Below are 18,662 nucleotides of genomic sequence, written 5' to 3'. Positions count from 1 at the left end.
CTATCACTAGATCAGGCATGATTTTATACATTTCTACATTTATCTAATTGATGTTGAAATCAGCGCACTCCAGTCTGCTTCTATATATCAAAAAGTTTCACTGCCTCAAAGCACATATATTACTGTATACATGTAGAAATTAGATTTGGATATGTAACCATTGCTGTATAAAGCAGACTCCTATAACACCAAAAATATTTACTTGGCATGGTTTTGAGTCCTGCTTACAAACTCCTTCCACAGAATTTGTGTGACCAACCTGCTACCACTGTATTATACCATCATAAGAACCTATTTTAAAAGAAAAACCCAGTAGATAAAAGAAGTTTCCTGTATAATACATTTGCATTCTCCTTTACAGATAGCAGTAGATACATTAGGAACAGCCCTACCACATACCCATTCCCCTATAATTATTCAACCTATCTGCTTGGTTTAGGAGGAACCCAAGAAGCAATAAAGCTTATCTGGCCCATTCAACAGTTGGAAAGCAGTGGGTTCAACTTCTGATAGTCAGAATCAGTACCATGTAGACCAGCTTCACTCCAGACTGGCCACAGCTACCTTTCATCCAGATACTGGGTCAAAATAAGGAGGGTCTGAAAAAGGGGAAGAGACCTGGAGGACAGAGATGAAGGTGAATGGGTGGAATCCTGGCTACAAGTTAGTCATCTCAGCGACTGCTGTTAGACTGAGAAGTCCCTTGCCCTTTTCCAAGACATGCAATATCGTTCTTAACAAATGTCTGGAAACCAGGAATGCTGCAGTGGATGATGAGGGATGCTCATAAATAAGGCTTTAATATGCTATTCCCTGGTGGTGCAGTAACACTGCAGTGCCAGCACAGTCATTTCCTTTCTTCCCCCGGTCTTCTCAGTTGTGTTAGTCTGCAAGACGATGCAGCTAACAAGACTGCAGAACCGATGTGGGTTAAAAACGACACTAAAACCGTCATTCATTTTAACTTGGACTGAGTTTGCCAGTCAGTCACAACACCTATGCCAGCACAACTAAGGTGGTAGAGTTAGAAAACAAAACAGCAAGGAAGCTAGCACAGCTGCCAGAAGAAATGCTTGTCTAACTAGGATATCAATTGAGTTGTAGACCTTCGCACTGGAGGCTTTTTCCACTCCACCACCACAAGCTGGATCTCCCATCAAATACGCAGGTCTCCTGTACTACTGGGTACAGCGACATGATACAGATTGAATGGGAGAGACAAACAGGAGAAAAGTAAGCAGCAAATACTAACACAGTAATGCAGTGTAATAAACCATTATAATGATGTTCTGGCTGAATGTGCTTCTGCCCTTCTCCTCCTAAAAAATTCAAATTAAGGAACTGACTAGAATATACAATGCACCCATGCCTCCCACCTATGAAAAATAAGATTCTGCAGATGGCTAGGGAAGCTGATGAATTTGCTTTGGGCTTTTTCCATGATGTAAGCATGGGAGACAGCCAAGGCATGCCCCTTGATTTCAAATTTTTTGAAGTTAGATATATCTTTATCCCTCACTAAGGATTATGTTCCCCTTTTTTTGAGCTTTTTGAGTTCTTATTGTGTCAACATTAAAGAAGCTGACATTTCAGGGTGGTACTGCATAGAAACCAGAAAAAGACATCTGAATGATGAACAGGTTAAGAGAGCCCTGGACACTGTATCTTTATTTGTCAAAGACTTCTAACTATGCTTCTCCCTAGCTCCAGAAATAAGAACAAAGCTGACAGCTAGAAGTTTTAATGTTATCTCTATCCCATTCTTGTTTTAGAAAGTCTTACCAAATTTTAAGAGAATGAATCTGTATGAGAATCAAGGTGTGATGCATGTCTGGCAATAACCTAGTTGCTTCAGATTTCTGGTTGTTATTTCCACATAAATAATGCCATCTTTACTTCTCACTACTATTCAAGAGCCAAGAACAAGCTTTAAGGGCTGGAAGTTTAAAAGAAGGTGTAAAGGATGCAAGCTGGGCACCCCTGGGGTGGGAATACAGACCACGGAGCAGAACTGCACCTCATCTATAAGGGCTCACACAAGGCTTCCTAATGTCTGTTTTCTAAAAAACCCAACTCTTCCCTACACCCTCAATCTGCTAAATGTAGTGCACTCATTTCTCTATCAAATATGGTTACAATTCTGCCTCAATTGCATCTTCTGAAACAAGAAAAGTGATTTACTTGTAACTGCTGATCAAGATGCGGTAGCAGTGTTTACTTTCAGGGCACACTTGAGACCAAAGAAATTCCATCTCAGCAACACCCACCTACTTGCATGCCACACCTGTGGCTGTGAACAGGGCAGAGCAGGCCCTGCATCCTCTCCAACCCCAAAGCCTGGAAAACCCTCTCCGTGAATATGCACGTAGGCAGCCATACCAAGATAAACAACCTTTCTTTGGGAAATGCATAGCTATATATGCATTTGCAGCAGGAGACCAGTGTTTGCACATTCATAAAAGCCTTTTTTGTTCTTTTGGCAATATCTTTCATACAATACCAAGGAAAAAAGGGTAAACAGAGCACACCAGTTCTTTGACACCCATGAAAGCATTTCTAAGACCTGAAAAGCTGTCCTTGAATCCATTGCAGAACACAGACTCATCCCTCAGAGGAAACAGCTGCCTTTGAGGGACTAAATCCATCCAGAACAAGCTGAGGTCGACAGCCAGAAGTTCCCCTCAAAGCAAAGCCTACATATAGCCACGCTATTGTTTTGGTTAAAGATACTTCAAGTCCAATAGCAAGGAAATCATCTTTACTCCAGCCACTTAAAGAGACTCTTACAGACAGCTAAATTCTGTTCATCTCAGGTTAACACCATTAGTTTTTTTAATGAAAAGGGTTTCCCTTCATCATAAGGATGCATACAGCTAAAGCACTGTTTCCACTCTACTTTTAGGAAGTCAGAAACTATTTTTTTTTCTTTTAAAGGAAAAGGGCCTTTCCTCACTTCTCTGACTGTCAAACACATGCTTTCCATTGACAAAGACTGTTAGAAACAGAAGATGTTAGAAATCACAAATCAGGAAAGAAAACTCCACCCTTACTTTCCCTTGATAGCAGCACATTCCAAAATCTCCTCTGCTTTACCAGCAGAAATCGTTTTAATTGGCTTTTCTGCAGATTTCAGACCAAGTCTGACTTCTTTCGACTGCTGGAAGGGCTCCTCAGCTATCATCCCAGAAGCTGTGCTAACCAGGGAGTAGTCTTGAAAAACCGTTTTTTTTCTTTTCCTTTTAATAGTGGAGGTGTCTCAAAGACATTCACCTCTGAATATTCTTACAGAGCTCTTCCGAAACAAGCCAAAGGCCAAACTCAGCACTAGTCTCCTCAGTTTGTAATTCAGAAGAAATGGAATCTTAAATTATTCAGCTTGGTCGAACAGCAGTCATTCTAATGGAATGTAGGCTTGTACTCCAACAGCAGTTTACTGTTTCTAAAATAAATGTCAGGACAGTAGATCTTTACTACAGAGTACCTGCACATTCAACAGCCATTGCCCCAGTTTAACAAAATAAAAAAAATAATAATTAAAAAAAAAAAAAAAAGAACCACATTTGTTAAAACAACAAAGTTTAACAGCTACCCATCACATTCTTCCTCATCAGGAAAGAACAATACAAAAATCCCACTACATTTAGAAACAACCATCCAATTAAATGTGCATCTAAGAAAACTGAAAATTAAGGCAAGCTTCAAGAAACTGCTACTTGCCTGTTGTTTTGATCCTGCTTTCACAAAAAAAGATGCCACATTTTTGCTTAAAGTAAGGATGCATAACTGCAAACTGAACTCAGCACTGAACTTCTTAACAGGGACTGTAAGTTTTGGATCCTTAAAGCCCATAACCACAGGTATTTCTGAATTGGAGAAACCAGAGATGTAATCTCTGCTTCTGTTTTTCAAGTTTCTACATACTTTGGAAAGATAACCTCAATTTCAAGTACCACATAAAGAACCCTAAACATTTGTCCACAGTAGAGGCGTGCAAGGTTAAAAACATACTGAGACATAGTTTTTCTTCCCTCGTACCAAGTAACGCACTTTATGAAACAAACCAATTACATTAGACGTAAGTGATGGAGCAAAGAGGTTTCATGTGGCACCCAAAAACCCCTATTCCATTTAAAGTAAGTGTATACTATTGATGATAACAATTCCCAGTGTTGCACCTCTAATCTGTCCGCTCACCAAGTCATCCCTAAACACAGGTATGAGCTTATTAAATTGGCAGGACAGATTTTCTGATCATCACCAATGAAAATCCTTGAGTTTCACAGATCTATTATCACAGTCACAAGGTCTACTTCACTGAGGAATGGCTTTTCATACGCAGCCATGCTAGAAATGAAAACGTAGGGAAAGAAGAGAAAACATTCAAAACATTCGAAGTCTTCTTTTACCTTATTTTCTTTTGCACAAAGGAAACTTAACAGTGGGCAGGAGGAGACAACAGGTCTCCTTAACTCTGACAACTCTCTCCCTTCAGCAGATTAGAATAAGGCCTTGTACTGGAATTTGAATTATTATACGGAGAATACAAACATTGGAAGGAATGAGCAGATGGGAACCTGCTTCTACAATAAGAATCTTACAGAAGAAAACAACCCCACACACCACCTACCACCATGCAAGATTCTGCTTTTGGAGGATAATGAAAAACCAAGCAAACCAAGTTTTAAAAGCATTAGACACGTTAAATTGAAATTTATTTCAATTTAAATACCACAACACCTCAAAAAATTGAAAGAGTAAGCGTAGCAAATGGTAAGTAAAGGTCTCAGCATTAAAGACAGTGTATGCTTTAGAATAAACACTGTTTTTTCATGCATACATAACATTTCTACATAGCTCAAAGATTACAGATACTTAGAGTTATTCTTTAAAATATCCCAACCTTTGAGGTTTTTTTGCATAGACTAATTGAAGGACAACATTGTAAAAATACAAGCAGCAGGTCACACTACCAGAGGAGAAGAAAACAGAGGGACTTGAGAGGAGGAAGGACTCTTCAGCTCAGTTTCCCAGCACTCTGGGAGAATGAATTTCCAACCAAGACTTTTTTTTTTTTTAAATCATGTACACATTATGTTTAAATATTTTAAGCACGTAAATACACACATCTTACATTTAAACATGTAAAAAATTATTAATTTTTGCTTAAATATGAAAAATGTCATTTAATGTCACCTTCATCCCAGGTCTCATTCCTGCCATCCTGCCATGAGGTGTCACACAGACTTTTGAGGAGTAAAAGTGGTAAAAGTCAATCGACATATGTCAATATTGGTATCTAGACTGATAACCACTGTTCTGAATTTCAAATTTCAATTCTGCAAAAACAGGGAGAGTTCTCATTTCTTTAAGATAATACAATCATACATCAAATTTTTCTGTTCTCGTTACTCGTGATATAAAACAGTTAAAGACGCTTTTAAAATAAACCACAAAACTTCTGTGTTTGTTTGCTTCCAGACTTCTACCTCCCATTTTTTGAGCATGCAGTTAACACTTAACCTAAAGATGGCACAAAAATGCTCAAGAGAGACTTACTCGGACATCAGTTGCATCTCCATGACGGATAATGCTGGCCCATGTTGTTGGTTCACTGCTATTTTCAAAGTAGTGAAAAACTTTTAAGACTCGTTCCATGGCCCCTGGGGAACGCTCCATCCCAGTACTGAGGTGCGTCTTTGCACTTGAACTTGGTGTATGATTCAAGTTTGGATCAAGGTAAGCTGCTGCCATGGTTTTGCTGGATGCTAGGTATCTGTCATATTCTAGGAAACGGAAACAAAAAATAAATCAAGTTTAGTTATATCTGAATCTTACACTGAATCATACACAAAGCATCTACTGGAAATACATTAAAGACTCATTTTTAAAGACATTTAGTTGACTTTTTTGGAGTCCACTCCTAAACAAACTATACAGCTACAAACATATAAAACCCACCCAGATGACTACTAGAGAAACTACAAGCCCCTTGGAGCAAGTGATCTGAATTTGAACACCACAATCATTAACGAAAGCAGCATCTTTAGCAAGACTCCTTCCTTTACTTTCTCAGTGACTTAACCCAGGCCCCACCAAAACCTTCAAGACCAAATAGCGACATCCAGTTTGAACAGGAGTTCCTATCCCTAAAATCTATCAAGTCTGGTCTTGCAACAAGTCTCTAAAGATCAGCATAAGGAAACCCTGACAGAGCAGTCACCGAACTGGGGGGCTCTCTACTAGGAAGCCTCACACCAACACCAGGCTCTCCTGTTTAATGCTAAGACAATGTCACATCACTTGTTTCATGCTATTTTGGGAAGCAGTGGGACTCAAAACCATCCACAGCCAAATTCATTATTCCCCGAGGAACCACTAAGAACACCACCGTTTCTCTTCTCATCAGCTACTAAATAAATGGCTAAGTTTTATCATCAATTAGTCCGGTTTCCAAGCGATTTCCAAGTCTGGTGGCAAAATGCATGGACCATGGTACAAGTCTGCATCTCAAAGAAAAAAAGAAAAAATTGCCTCTTGGCTACTGCTGCAAATTAGTCAGCCACAAGCAGATGGTGTCTAAGAAATAAATGCAGTAGAAAAGAAAAAGAGCAAACAATACCTCCTGCCTCGCCTGACAGTCTCAAGCATCATCCCAGTCTGCTGGCTGGAAAGAGCAAAGAACTGCAGGGCTTTGCTCCAGGGCTTGGGCAAGTGCACAGAGCTTTCTGTACCTCCTCCCCACAGCGAGCAGCCAGTGGGGAGGCAGTTTTGGAAATCTGGAGATGTTAAAAATAAAATAAACTTGATCTTTTTGGCATGGTACTCCAAATGCCTTTCTGGTAGTAAAGCTGGCCTGCAAAAGGGGGCTGGAGGAGTGAAACTGCCTCAGCACTGCTACTGAACGCCTGAGCCTTAGTTTACTTCACTGCGAGGCAGAAGGGACCCATGTTTCTAGCTAAGCTCCTATAACACCTGGCTGCCCCTCAACAGAGCTTCAGCCATCAATGTGCCACCCGCCATGGTGCTCTGCTGACCTTCCTGACACCTGGTTCAGGAAACTACTGGAAAAAAAGAAAAGGCAGTTTGGTTTTCAGGGTTGGCTTAGTTTTACACCACAGATGCCCAAGTTGCCACAGATGTTAAGATAAGCACACAGGAAGAGAAGCAGAAGCAGCCAGTGGTTGGGGGCAGGAGGGGAGACTATCTCCCCTCCAGCAGCAGCAAGCCACCATTCACCAGTAACACCAAACCACACCAGGAGCTCAGCTAACAGGAACCCAGCACCAGCAATATCAAGATTTGAAATCTTCAGATAACAACATTTGCTAGTGGCTGAAACAGGACTTGAAGTTTAACACAACGATCTGAAGTGCCTACCTTAATTCAGACCCACAAGGTTGGGAGGAAACAGTATGTCTTTACCTCTTGAATAAATGGTTGAATTGCATTCATCCAACAGAACTCTGAAGAACTTAAAGTTAGCAGTATTGTGTCACACAAAAGGCCTCCAATGTCCTGCCCTCAGGGAAGATGGTGCGAGCAAGCCAAGGAGAGGCTTATCCCAGACATTCCCCCAGCCTCTGATCCCTGAAGGACTCCCCCACCTGCCAAGTGCTAGCTTAGTTTCATATCCCTGTTGCCTCTTATCTGAAAAGCATTATAGCTTTTGTACCTTGCTTTATAATTCTCTGTTTTGGCAATCAATACAAATGTATTAACCCAACCTTATGCCACATTAAAACCTTTACTCCTATCCACCCTACACCAACATACAGATCGGAAAATGCCAGGAACCTCTCTGCAACGCTGCTCCTGACTTACCCTCCCCAAAGGAGGTTGTGAGTTGTTTTCATATAAACCTTGACTTGAAAGCTGAAGCAGGTATAAGTATCTCCCCTGTGGCAGACTAATACCAAGATGACATGATCGTACGTGCTCCTAACTGCAGGGCTCCTCTCCTCTAAGATTAAAATAGCCATCATGAAACTCGGTGTCTGCAGGGTGGGGAGTTTCATCCGGACAAATTCATGCAGATGAAGCCCTTTAACAGTGCAACTGCTAGGCATGAAAAGGCAGTTTTCAGGCTCAGACATGGGCTGCTTAACTTCTACATTATGTTCTGCCTCCTTCAGAAGAAGCTACCCTACCTTAAAGTCACTAGTAAAAATGTTAAACTGTATTTCAAGCACACGTATGCAAAAAGCAGGAAAATTTCCTACAAACCAAAGGAAGGAGAGCAATTTTTTAAGTAAAGGAGAACTAAAAGAAAGCATGCTTTAATATTAATTTGCCATATTTCATCCACTGAACATATGCATTCATCAAGTTTTATTTGGGAAAAAATACCGAAACAAGCATTTAGAAGATGTATGACCACAGACTCAATATGGACAATCTACATCCCTGGGGAGCAATAAACAGAAAAGGAATGAAAGACATCAGTTTCTACGCAGAGAAATGCACAGGCAGCATAACTTCAATGGACAGGCAAAACATTATTACAACTTTTTTCACATTCATTACATTGAGGGGGAAATGTGGAATCAAGCATCAGACTGACCGTACTGGGTACAAGGTATTGTCAGTTTTCACAAGGTTTTATGGGATAGAGGTTTTTAAAGGTAAATCATCCTTCTAAGCAAAATTAGAAAAATAGTTTTCCTTCAGAATCTGAACATCACTGGGTTCCTTACAACTTCTTTAAAAAAATCCCAATGCTTACTTTATAAGGTACCAAAAGGGCAATAAATTTGATTGCTCAAGGTACAGAACAGAATGCTGTATCCCTGCTTATGGACCTATTAACATTCCCATTAAAACCAGCCGCTGGGTTTGACTTTGTAATGTGACCATAAAACTGCCCCAGGCCAAAACTCTGTAAAACATAGCTGCTCTCGATGCAAGGATAGTTAGACAACTATTTCACAAGATATGCTTGGTTGTTTAATGATACAAAGAAAGCTAAGATTACAAAACTAGGATGCTTGTTAGGGCTCTTCTAAATTCAGATCAGACTGGTTTGTAATCCTTCCATGACACATCTCAGTTTCAAAGAGCAGCTCTACTCCTCTTGGCATTAAATAGACAAGTGGTATGCTATGATGGAGCAGAAACAAGCTAGAGCCAACGAAAAGAAGGCTAAAAGAATGTAGATATAGATTAGATATAAGAAATTTTGTACAATGAGGGTGGTGAGACACTGGGACAGGTTGCATCTGTGAATGCTCCGTCACTGGAAGTATTCAAGGTTGGGCAGGGCAACCTGATCTAGCAAAGATGTCCCGGCCCATGGCAGGGAGGTTGGACCAAGTGATCTTTACAGATCCCTCCCAATCTAAACCATTGTACTGTTCTACATTGTGTATGGAGACTTGATTCTGCTGTATTTCATTGGATGTTGTGGTGAAAAAAGAGCTGGAGCACGTCCAGACTAATGGTCTTAAATGAAGGGTGGTCAAACTTGTTTGTATGCGAAGTCATGTACCAGCTATCCCTTTGAGCTTCCAAGAGCAAGGACTATTGTTCTCCCAATGCTTGCGCTTTAGAAAAAGCACCTCTATTTCTCAGCACTGTGAAGACTTATTCCAAGCTGGGGAGAGAAGTGAAGCAATATGACCCTGGTCTGGTGATACTTAGTGGGTCTGCTGAGATGCTGCAGTTGTTACACCACCGTGATGCATGTTATTGAGATGATCTCCTCTACTGTGGTGGAGCACCTGAGGTTTAGGAAAGCGTATGGGAGACAGTTAAACAAGATTAGAAGATCAAGCTTTTCAGAAAAACAAAAAAACCCCAACAACACTGCGTTTCTCAAATCAATTACAAGAAAGCACCATTTATCTTTTTTGTGCTTCTTTCTGTTTCAGTACAATTTGTTTTGAATACCTGCAATTTTCATTACTTAGCAGTTATAATAGGGAAGTATAAAAAAAAAGTTTATTTTCTCAAAAAACACACAATGGTGAGAACTAACTGAATCCTTCTAGAAGGCATTTGCTGCTCAATGTGACTCCTGCTGACACATCTGAAGAGCACTGAACATTCTGCACATTTGCTAACAACACTGGGCACAAAGTCGATATTACAAGTTCCAGGAGCACAAAGTTCAAAGTCATATTTCACTACCAGCTCCCGATACTTAGAAACTAAATCATTTCCACTAATGAGACAGTCAAAAATCATAAAAAATATTTAACATCAATTGACTAAAAATCTATTAATAAACGGATAGAAAAGTCAAAGTAGTCTTGTAAGGGAAATCATTTAAATGCCAATAATGTCTTCAACATCAGCAGTTTGATAATACATTAAAAAATAGTAAAGAAAAATAAACAAAACTGTTCCTCATACTAGTACTGGCAGATGGCCAACAACGCAGCATTAACAAGTTCATTTTACAAGGAACCAAGCTGTAATTATTCACACTGTGACTTCATGTTGTCCTTTGTAGATACCACGAAATTTCACAATGCTGCTCAGCCTCCATATTCGGATCCCCATCTTGGGGGCTTGAAGGCATCAACACCTATGAGCTAAAGCCCCTTCCAAATAGCATTTCTGCAAAATAACTTGGCCCATCTCAATTCAAACCTATAAAACCTGTAAGAATCTATAAAAAAATACAATAAAAATTCAGAGTGCATTTCTTTCTCTGGTCCTGGTGTAGTAATTCTACAAGACTTAAAATACTATAACATACTAAGTTTATTAAAAGAAATAAAAGCCTTCAGGTTACTTGCATCCTCAATAAATAATGCTGCTTTACCAGACCGACTGGCTGGAAAGCAGCTTTACAGAGAAGGACCTGGAGGTCTCGGTGGATAACAAGCCAAGCATGAGCCAGCAACGGACCCTTGCAGCAAAGGCAGCCACCAGCCTCCTGGGCTGTGTTTGGCAGACCATTGCCAGCTGGGACAGAAGGGAGGTGATCCTTCCCCTTCTTCAGCACTGGTGAGGGGTACTGGGAGTGCTGCGTTCCGCAATATGGGACACAGACATAAAATGGAGACAGTCCAATGAAGGATCACAAAGACAATTCAGGGACTTGAGCATCTGTCATACAAAAAGCTAAGAGAGCTGGGATGATTTGGCCTGGAGAAGAGAAGGCTCAGGGGGATCTTAGCAACGTGTAACCAGTAAAGATGGAGCCAGACTGTTCCCAGGAATGCCCAGTGAGAGCACGAGGCAATGAACATAAAGTGATGAGAGCTTCTGCACTACACAGGTGGGTGAACACTACAACAGGTTGCCCAGTGAGGTTGTGGAGTCTCTATCCATTCAAATCACGACTGGACACAGCCCTGAAGCTACCACCTGTAGCTGGCCCTGCTCTGAGCAGGGGCATTGGATCAAACTATCTCCACAGGTACTTTCCAACAACTGTGATTTTGTGATTAAGACTAACTTAAGAATTTCTTTCGCACTCTAAATCCCTTAGAATTATCCATAATATATCTCACTTCAGACAGTACACACCTCATGAATTTTGAGCTCGATCCATTTTCACAGCTTGTATTGAATCCTGCTGTAGCCCACCTTGCAAAGACTAACTCAATTATCTCAACCTCACAAAAAGTAAAGATTTTAAATACAATTTTAACTATGTACTCCATGACAAAGCTTGTATTTTCAGGAGTCTGTGCTAAGAGTTGGCACATTGCTGACTTTTGAGATGCCATCTCCTGATAGATATCATTTATTTAATTTTTTTAATCATAAGATCTGTTTTTTATGTTTGCTGCTGGACATGAAGCGCATGACTCACTAAAATCCTTCTCAGAAGAACTTAAAAGACACGTTTCTTCTAAGAAAACAGTCATAGTGTATTCAACTACATGCTGATTGTCGGTCATGTGGCATGGTCGCACGCTTGGAGTGCCTGACTATGACAATAGTCCCTTTCCCAGAAGACCAGACAGAGTGGAAAAGCAGAAAAAGTAACCTGGTCAAAGCAGCACCCCCAAAACACATACATGCCACAGGAAAGAAGCAGCAAGCATACTAGGTGTGCAACATGTTTGGGGTTTTTTTTTATTTACCCAATGTTAACATCTTGTTCCACACTTAAGGATGAAACTTTAAGAAAGCCATTAGGTTTGTGATTTCAAATAAGGGATAAGCACAGAAAGAGAAAAGAAAGGGTATTTTTTCCTATTATCATCGCTTCTGCCTTCAGAAAGAGTCAATAATTTCAGCTATTTCTATAAATCACACTGGAAAGTGCCTGTTTGTTTCCTACTGAGTTTATTTTTCTTGTTCTCTTTCTTTCAGCTAATGCTGATGGTTCAAAAGCAAAAGAAAAAAGCAGTAATCCTTTATTCCACTTTAGACAAGTTTCAGCTATATTCACTCCTCTTGGTAGTATTTGCTATGACTACACCCAAGAACGCTTTTATTTCTCTTGCTGCCTCTTCTCTGATCCTCTCCTGGCCACTGCTGTCTCCTCACTCCTCCAGATACGTATGTATTTTTAAGTACATTACGTTGTTTGCAGTCAGAAACATTTATGAAGACTCTCACAGGTCAAAGTATAAAGCAGCCCGGCCAGCCACATTAAATCAATCTGAAAATTGAGCTCTAAATATCTATTTTAGTCTGAATTGACACACCGAGTATTTCACTATATTGAAATGAAATGGAAGAATGGCCTGGTACAGGCAACTCCTCCAAACACTTCCCCACCCAGCCCACCCATTCCCAAAAACACTACCCAAGAGTTACTAACTCTATGTCTCAATACAGTTTAAAGCAGAAATGTACAGATTTCTGTCTTTGGTATTTTAGAAATACATCAGTAAATCAACATGAAAGATAATACAGACCAAAGTCAAAACAAGTTTAGCAACGCAAGTTGCCAACGTGGAAAAAAACTATTTCAATTATATCAGTGTTTTAGCAGGTTAAATATTCAGAGGAACAGGAAGGAGGAATTCAGAGCTACAAGACGCTTAAGAACCAAAGCAATATGACAACTTTGGGCCTCTTAAACACAAGGCAAGCATATCTCTGAAAAAAAATCTATTAATACATACATGTATCACTTAAACTAACTGAAACAAGGACATATTCCGTGTAACAGCTGCTATTGATGCCAGCTGTCTTAAGGACTGTAAGTCACTTGTATTTTCAGGAGTCTGTGCTAAGAGTCAGCACATTGCTGACTTTTGATATGCCACCTCCTGATATACATCATATAAATATTTATATTTTTTTAATCATAAGATCTTATTAGCAGCTTATAGATCGTAAGAGCTTAGTAGCGCTACAGCAGCAGTAGACTGTTACTTGGGTAGCACTGCACCTTGAGATGAAAAGAAAAAAGTTTCAGGGTACTGACAATCAACTGAACTATTTGCAGCAACTCAAATTACCAAGATGTCTTCCACTGTCCATGGACATTCAAAACAGTACCCATCCTTCTCGGTAGAAACCCACAGGATTAAGTTCTGACATACCTTAAACAATTTGGTTTAACCCGATTTTATTGTAACATTGCATAATCTGCACTATCAGCAATTCCCTTTGGAGTTGGCACCAATTTCTATTTTTAATATAAAAAAAATTAATGAGGAAACATCAGTTGTGTGGGAATACAAGAAAACCAGTGTCTGTATATGTCTTAATTAGAACAAGATACCCAGCTAGATACTTGCCCAGTTTCTCAACAGCACTCTGAACCTTCACTGTGGTCCTTCGGCACCACTGAAATCCAAGTAGACACTAATCTCCCCTTACATCTTCTGTTGTTGATATTTTCAATTTCTCTAGCAAGTTGTAAAGAATTACAGAAGTGCAGTTTTCTTAAAAAGGGCACCACAGAAATGAGGAAGGAAGAATTCTGGATTTTAAAAATAAAGGTTAAAACATGATTCTATCTATTTTGAAGCTGCACTACTGGCTGGCAGCAGCCCTTCCTGTGAACATCAAAACAAGAGAATGAAGCCATATGATTTCAAGCAATCTTTTCTAATACTACTTGCTGAAATACTGGTCTGCGGAGGCCCTACGTAGCACAAGCTCTTCTTCTAAACAGCTTTAGAAGTAAACCAAAGCAGTGAGAGTTCACTGTCTTTCTAGACTAGTAAAAACTAATTATAGAGTTAGTGATAATGCAAGTGTGGTTCTCAGAAATTAAAAACTGGAAGTGGCTGAAACTAGAGGCAGCGGAGGAAAGTAGTAGGGTATTCTGGCTATGCACTATCACAGCGTAACACACTTGGCTTTGGCTACCATTTGACTTTAAGCCTGTCTTTCCTAGTTTTACATTACTGAACTATACCATCCCAGTTCTACATTTCAAAACATTCAGCTGTATAGGCTTTAAATTTTTAACCCACCTTAACACAGTTTTAACCAGAAGCACACATCAGATAGAGGGCACTTAAGCACTCAAGAGGAACGGAGCATGTCACCAGCATGACAATGGCCTATTACATAAAATTCAATGACCTGTAAAAAGTTTTACTTAAGCCTATTCCAGCTCAAGTGTTTTCCAAAGCCAGTAATTACAGTCTCTGGTACATAGGTAGAAATTAAGAATAAAGTGGGTTTTATTCAAGTGATTAAATGAAGTTGTGTAGGCTGATCATAATTCTCCTAATTACAAGCTTTTTTGAGATTAACTTCTCTATCTCTACACACACACAAAATGAGTGATTCTCATAGTTGCAGTTCTTGGAATTGGGCACGTACCAGGTGTCTCCTTGCATCCTCACATAAGGTCTTGAACAGCAGAATAAATTGTGATAGTCCCTTGGATCCTCTTAGGAATCAAAGCTCTTGGCTTCTCAAGATTGTATGCTATGTTTGAGGACCTAAACACCAGCCACATCAGTCTTTAACTAGACATTTGTTTCTCCTTCTCCATCTCTCCTCCAGTCCCCATGCACTGCACCCAAAGACAGCCAAGTAAGCAGAACTAGCTTAATCACTCAAAGAAGAAACTTAATACTTCCTCAAATGTGGCATTTGATTTAACAGTCATGTCGAAGGCATAATGCCTAGTAAGAACTCAGTTGGTGGCCTCCAGGATTCACGTACCAACATTATCATGAAATTGGCACGAATTGAAGCCTCTGCTAACATGACTAGTAAGTCTCTGTACTCTGGTTAAGTCAAGCTAGGAGCAGATATATATACACTGTATGGCCCATTTCAAGATTTTTCTTTAAAAACAACAAAGGCCCAAAAACCTCCACTTAAACAACAAGAGAACGCCAACATATTCTCCATCACCACCACCCCGCCTTAAAAATGATTAACACACTTAGTCCACCTGAAGCAGTACATCAGGGCCCCTCCAGACTCCTGGAATCAATACCAATGATTCCATACTGCTTTGAGGCAGAGTAACATTTATGGATTCTCCACCAGTGCTTTCACTCCAGGTGGATCCTCTTGACATACTGTGTAGGGCTGACTCTAAACCCAGGACACTATCTCATTGCAGCTGGAATTCTCCATGGACACAGTCCCTTGTCCCCACACTCTCTACAAACGAGGGACTTCTGTACTGTGCACTGCACGTGTACTGGGAGGGGTATTCGCCATCGTTGTTCTTTTCAATACCAACGAGGTTTATGCTACTGATGATACTTGCAGATTTTTCCAGTGAATGCTCCATTAAGTCTTTGAATAGAACCATCAACACTGAAAAGCTCCGAACACCTGTATCACCCAAGAAACCTTTGGACCCCGCCAAAGAAGGCATTTTACAGTCTTTTACCTCCAGTCTACTAACACGGGACTACTGAACTCTCCTTGAGTTTAGATAATTAAAGCATGTTTAATATAGTAAAGGTCCTGAGGTTCAACATTTGCATTTTATTGGGAAATAAGGAATTCATAATTTTAAGGAAGAGCTGTCACTTGATCAAGGTAACTTAAGATAGGAAGTGGGTTCAGAATGGGGGTTTCCTCAATGTGCAGTAAAAGGGGACAGAACAGACAACTGCTTACCAAACAAATGATTTTAGAAAAACTGCTTTAGGTTTTTTTCTATAACCACCTCCAATATGTATGCCAGATCAGACAATAAGATTCAAGATATCAAAAGGTTAAGACTTCCAAGTTGAAGACTGTAACAGCTGCAATTAGACCATTCTATTTCCAACTCAGCTACTTCCTGAAGTTTTTAAACAAGGAAAATAAAAGCCATTCCTAAACTAGTTATTAGCCCATTTAAATATGCTTACATTAGGGCTTCCTTCAACAAAGGTCTCTGAAAGAGAAACTTAATACTTCAAAGGGTAACATATTGGTCTGTAGTAGAAAAATTCATTGGAACTCGCAAGAGCAGGGCTCAGTCCTCTACAGCATGACAAGTTTTGTTACCATTAAGCTTCATCAGTTTTGTCATTTCAAATTGTGGAAGAAATCATCAGGAACATCTCAAGAATACTCTATCACGGTACATGTGGCACTGTTTTCCTCTCCCCTGCATCCTCCCAGGACAAGGAGCATCCTGGGTCAAAACTACATCATGCTTTGCAATGTGTGGGCAATAAACACAACAGCCTGAGCCACAATGAGCTTCAGCCTGTTCCATTAAAGCAACTGTCTGTGTTGTTTCATTTAGCTCATCTCATCCCACCTGAACAAATCCGGGGATTTGTTGGTTACTGACAGTTATCTAATTTCAAACAACTTGGAAAGGGGTCAAGAAATACCAGGTAATTCAATTGCTGCACATTTTGGGAAAAAAAAAACAACAATCAGTAGTAAATTCATCTTTGCACATTCCTTGACAGCCCATCAGCTGGCTAAGGAGCACAAACATGACAGATTATCAGCACTTGCTCAGGTCCAGAAGCACCAGTGTATGCTGTCCCTCATCACAGGAGGGTACCAAAGGAGATGAAGGATGATTGGTGTAACAGCTTCACAGTCAAGAAACTAGAGCAAACCTGAAGAAATCAAGTAAGCAGGTTTCACTACCTCCACACAATGTACTGCATCTTTTATAATGTATTTGATCATGGACAGGCATTAAGAAGACTCAAAAAGATGAAACTGTTACTTTATAGTTCATTTTTGTTCTATTCAGTTATTTCCCTGGAAACAATACATCAATTCCTCACCATATCATAATGATGAAATACGCTATTTGTGTACAACAATCTGACCATTTGCAGAAACAGCAGGTGGTAATAAATTAAGTTGGTGTTACACAAACAAGACACCTCCATAAGCCAACAATATACACAGAGCTATCAATCCAATCTTCCTTCAGCCCCTATTAGAACATACAGAAATATTAACTTGGGGGAGCTACTTAAACATGCAGTTTTTTAAATACTGAGTTGTTCCTGGCCTGAAAACATAAATCTCTTACAAGAGGATTCGGTAATTAAAACACCTTTGCACATGAGCTTCAGGAAGCAAAGATTTTTTTATATATTTGCAATCTGTGCTCTTAATATGCTTATATTTATTATTTTAAAGTAAGTACACTTCATAGTAGCTAGTGAGAAAAATAAGAAAACAATCTGTTTCAACAAGGAGTATAAAAATACATACATTTTTGCACAAAACCAAGGTATTACACCCTCCACATTAAAAATTGATTTTTTTTCCATGCAGCAGTATTTCACAGGTCAGAGGTACCTACCATCACTCAAACCCCTATGCATACTGGTACAGTAGCTAGCATTAGGAAAAACAACACAGATAAAATAGTATTAAGCATTTCAATCAAAGGATAAATATTTCTTCGCACTATTAATTTTAGCCTGAAACTGGGTCTTCAGGATCTTTATGACTTGGAAGCCGTTCTGTCAGTGCTTACTAAAGGCAAGGGGTGGGTGTCTAGTATCTTCAGCATTCTATCCCATGCCAGCAGAGAACTACAGATTAAGTTTATTCTATTTTAACCCCAAGGTGCAACAGAGTAGAAAATTTAATGCAATTTCCACCACATCTTGAGTACCGCCCAGGAAGTCCACATAAATACAACTAAAATGATTAAGGGGCAGAGCAGCAGCCACATGAGAACCTAAAAAAGCTGGGACTCCAGCAGAGAACTTGATCAGTATTTGCAAAATCCACAATGATGGATAAGCAGAACCCTAAAATTAATCCCCTGATTAGTTTCAGTCAAAAGATCTTTTCTAAACAGGAGGTAGTGGACAGCAGACTGTTGAGGCAGATGGTAGCAGCAAATTCAGACAGGTATGGACAACAGACACAGGAACGGGTATTAAAAAGACTCTCCAAAAGTCTCTAATGCAGTGGATGTTGAAGAAGCACAAGGATGGACTGCAGAGACAGCCATGCTCACATGGTCTCATGAAATAGTCACAGATGGGAAATGATGTCAAAGGAAGCGCACCAGTGATGTGATGCTTTTTTTTTTTTTTTTTTACATTAAGCACATACATAGAAGTTTAACCTCTCGCTTCTACTGTTGAAGCTGAAATGTGACCCTTAGTGCCTCCAGAAGGTTCAGATGAAAATACAGATACACCAGCTTCGCAAGTTTTCTCACGCCTGATGTTTTATAGACTACATTTATCAAATCAATAGTTGCCAGTGCAAGATGATGATTTCCAGGCTTGGAAAAGATTGACATCAAGTCTGAAAACCAAAAGAAGCTAAATAACATTATTATTTTCTTGGATAGAACAAATCAGAAAATTAAACAATCCCTGAAAAAAGCACATCTA

General features: G+C 39.7%; 1 protein-coding gene across 14 annotated transcripts in view; it reads right to left on the bottom strand.

Annotated features, from left to right (window-relative positions):
* PTK2 (protein tyrosine kinase 2) overlaps positions 1-18,662 on the bottom strand; it is a 224,227-nt gene that overhangs the window by 125,948 nt on the left and 79,617 nt on the right. For 13 of the 14 annotated variants that reach the window (XM_080381071.1, XM_080381072.1, XM_080381085.1 and 10 more), the window contains one exon: positions 5,557-5,783. In XM_080381071.1, the coding sequence (XP_080237197.1) occupies positions 5,557-5,751 (195 nt within the window). In that variant the 5' untranslated portion in view covers positions 5,752-5,783. Of the gene's footprint in view, positions 1-5,556; positions 5,784-6,619; positions 15,985-18,662 lie in introns of those variants that run through there. The other variant, XM_080381074.1, reaches the window with a different exon arrangement.

This window comes from Falco punctatus (genome assembly GCF_963210335.1).
Source record: "Falco punctatus genome assembly, chromosome: 3".
NCBI classification, from domain to species: Eukaryota; Metazoa; Chordata; class Aves; order Falconiformes; family Falconidae; genus Falco; species Falco punctatus.
Note: the sequence above shows the minus strand (reverse complement) of the source record. Positions and strands in the feature narration are given on the sequence as shown.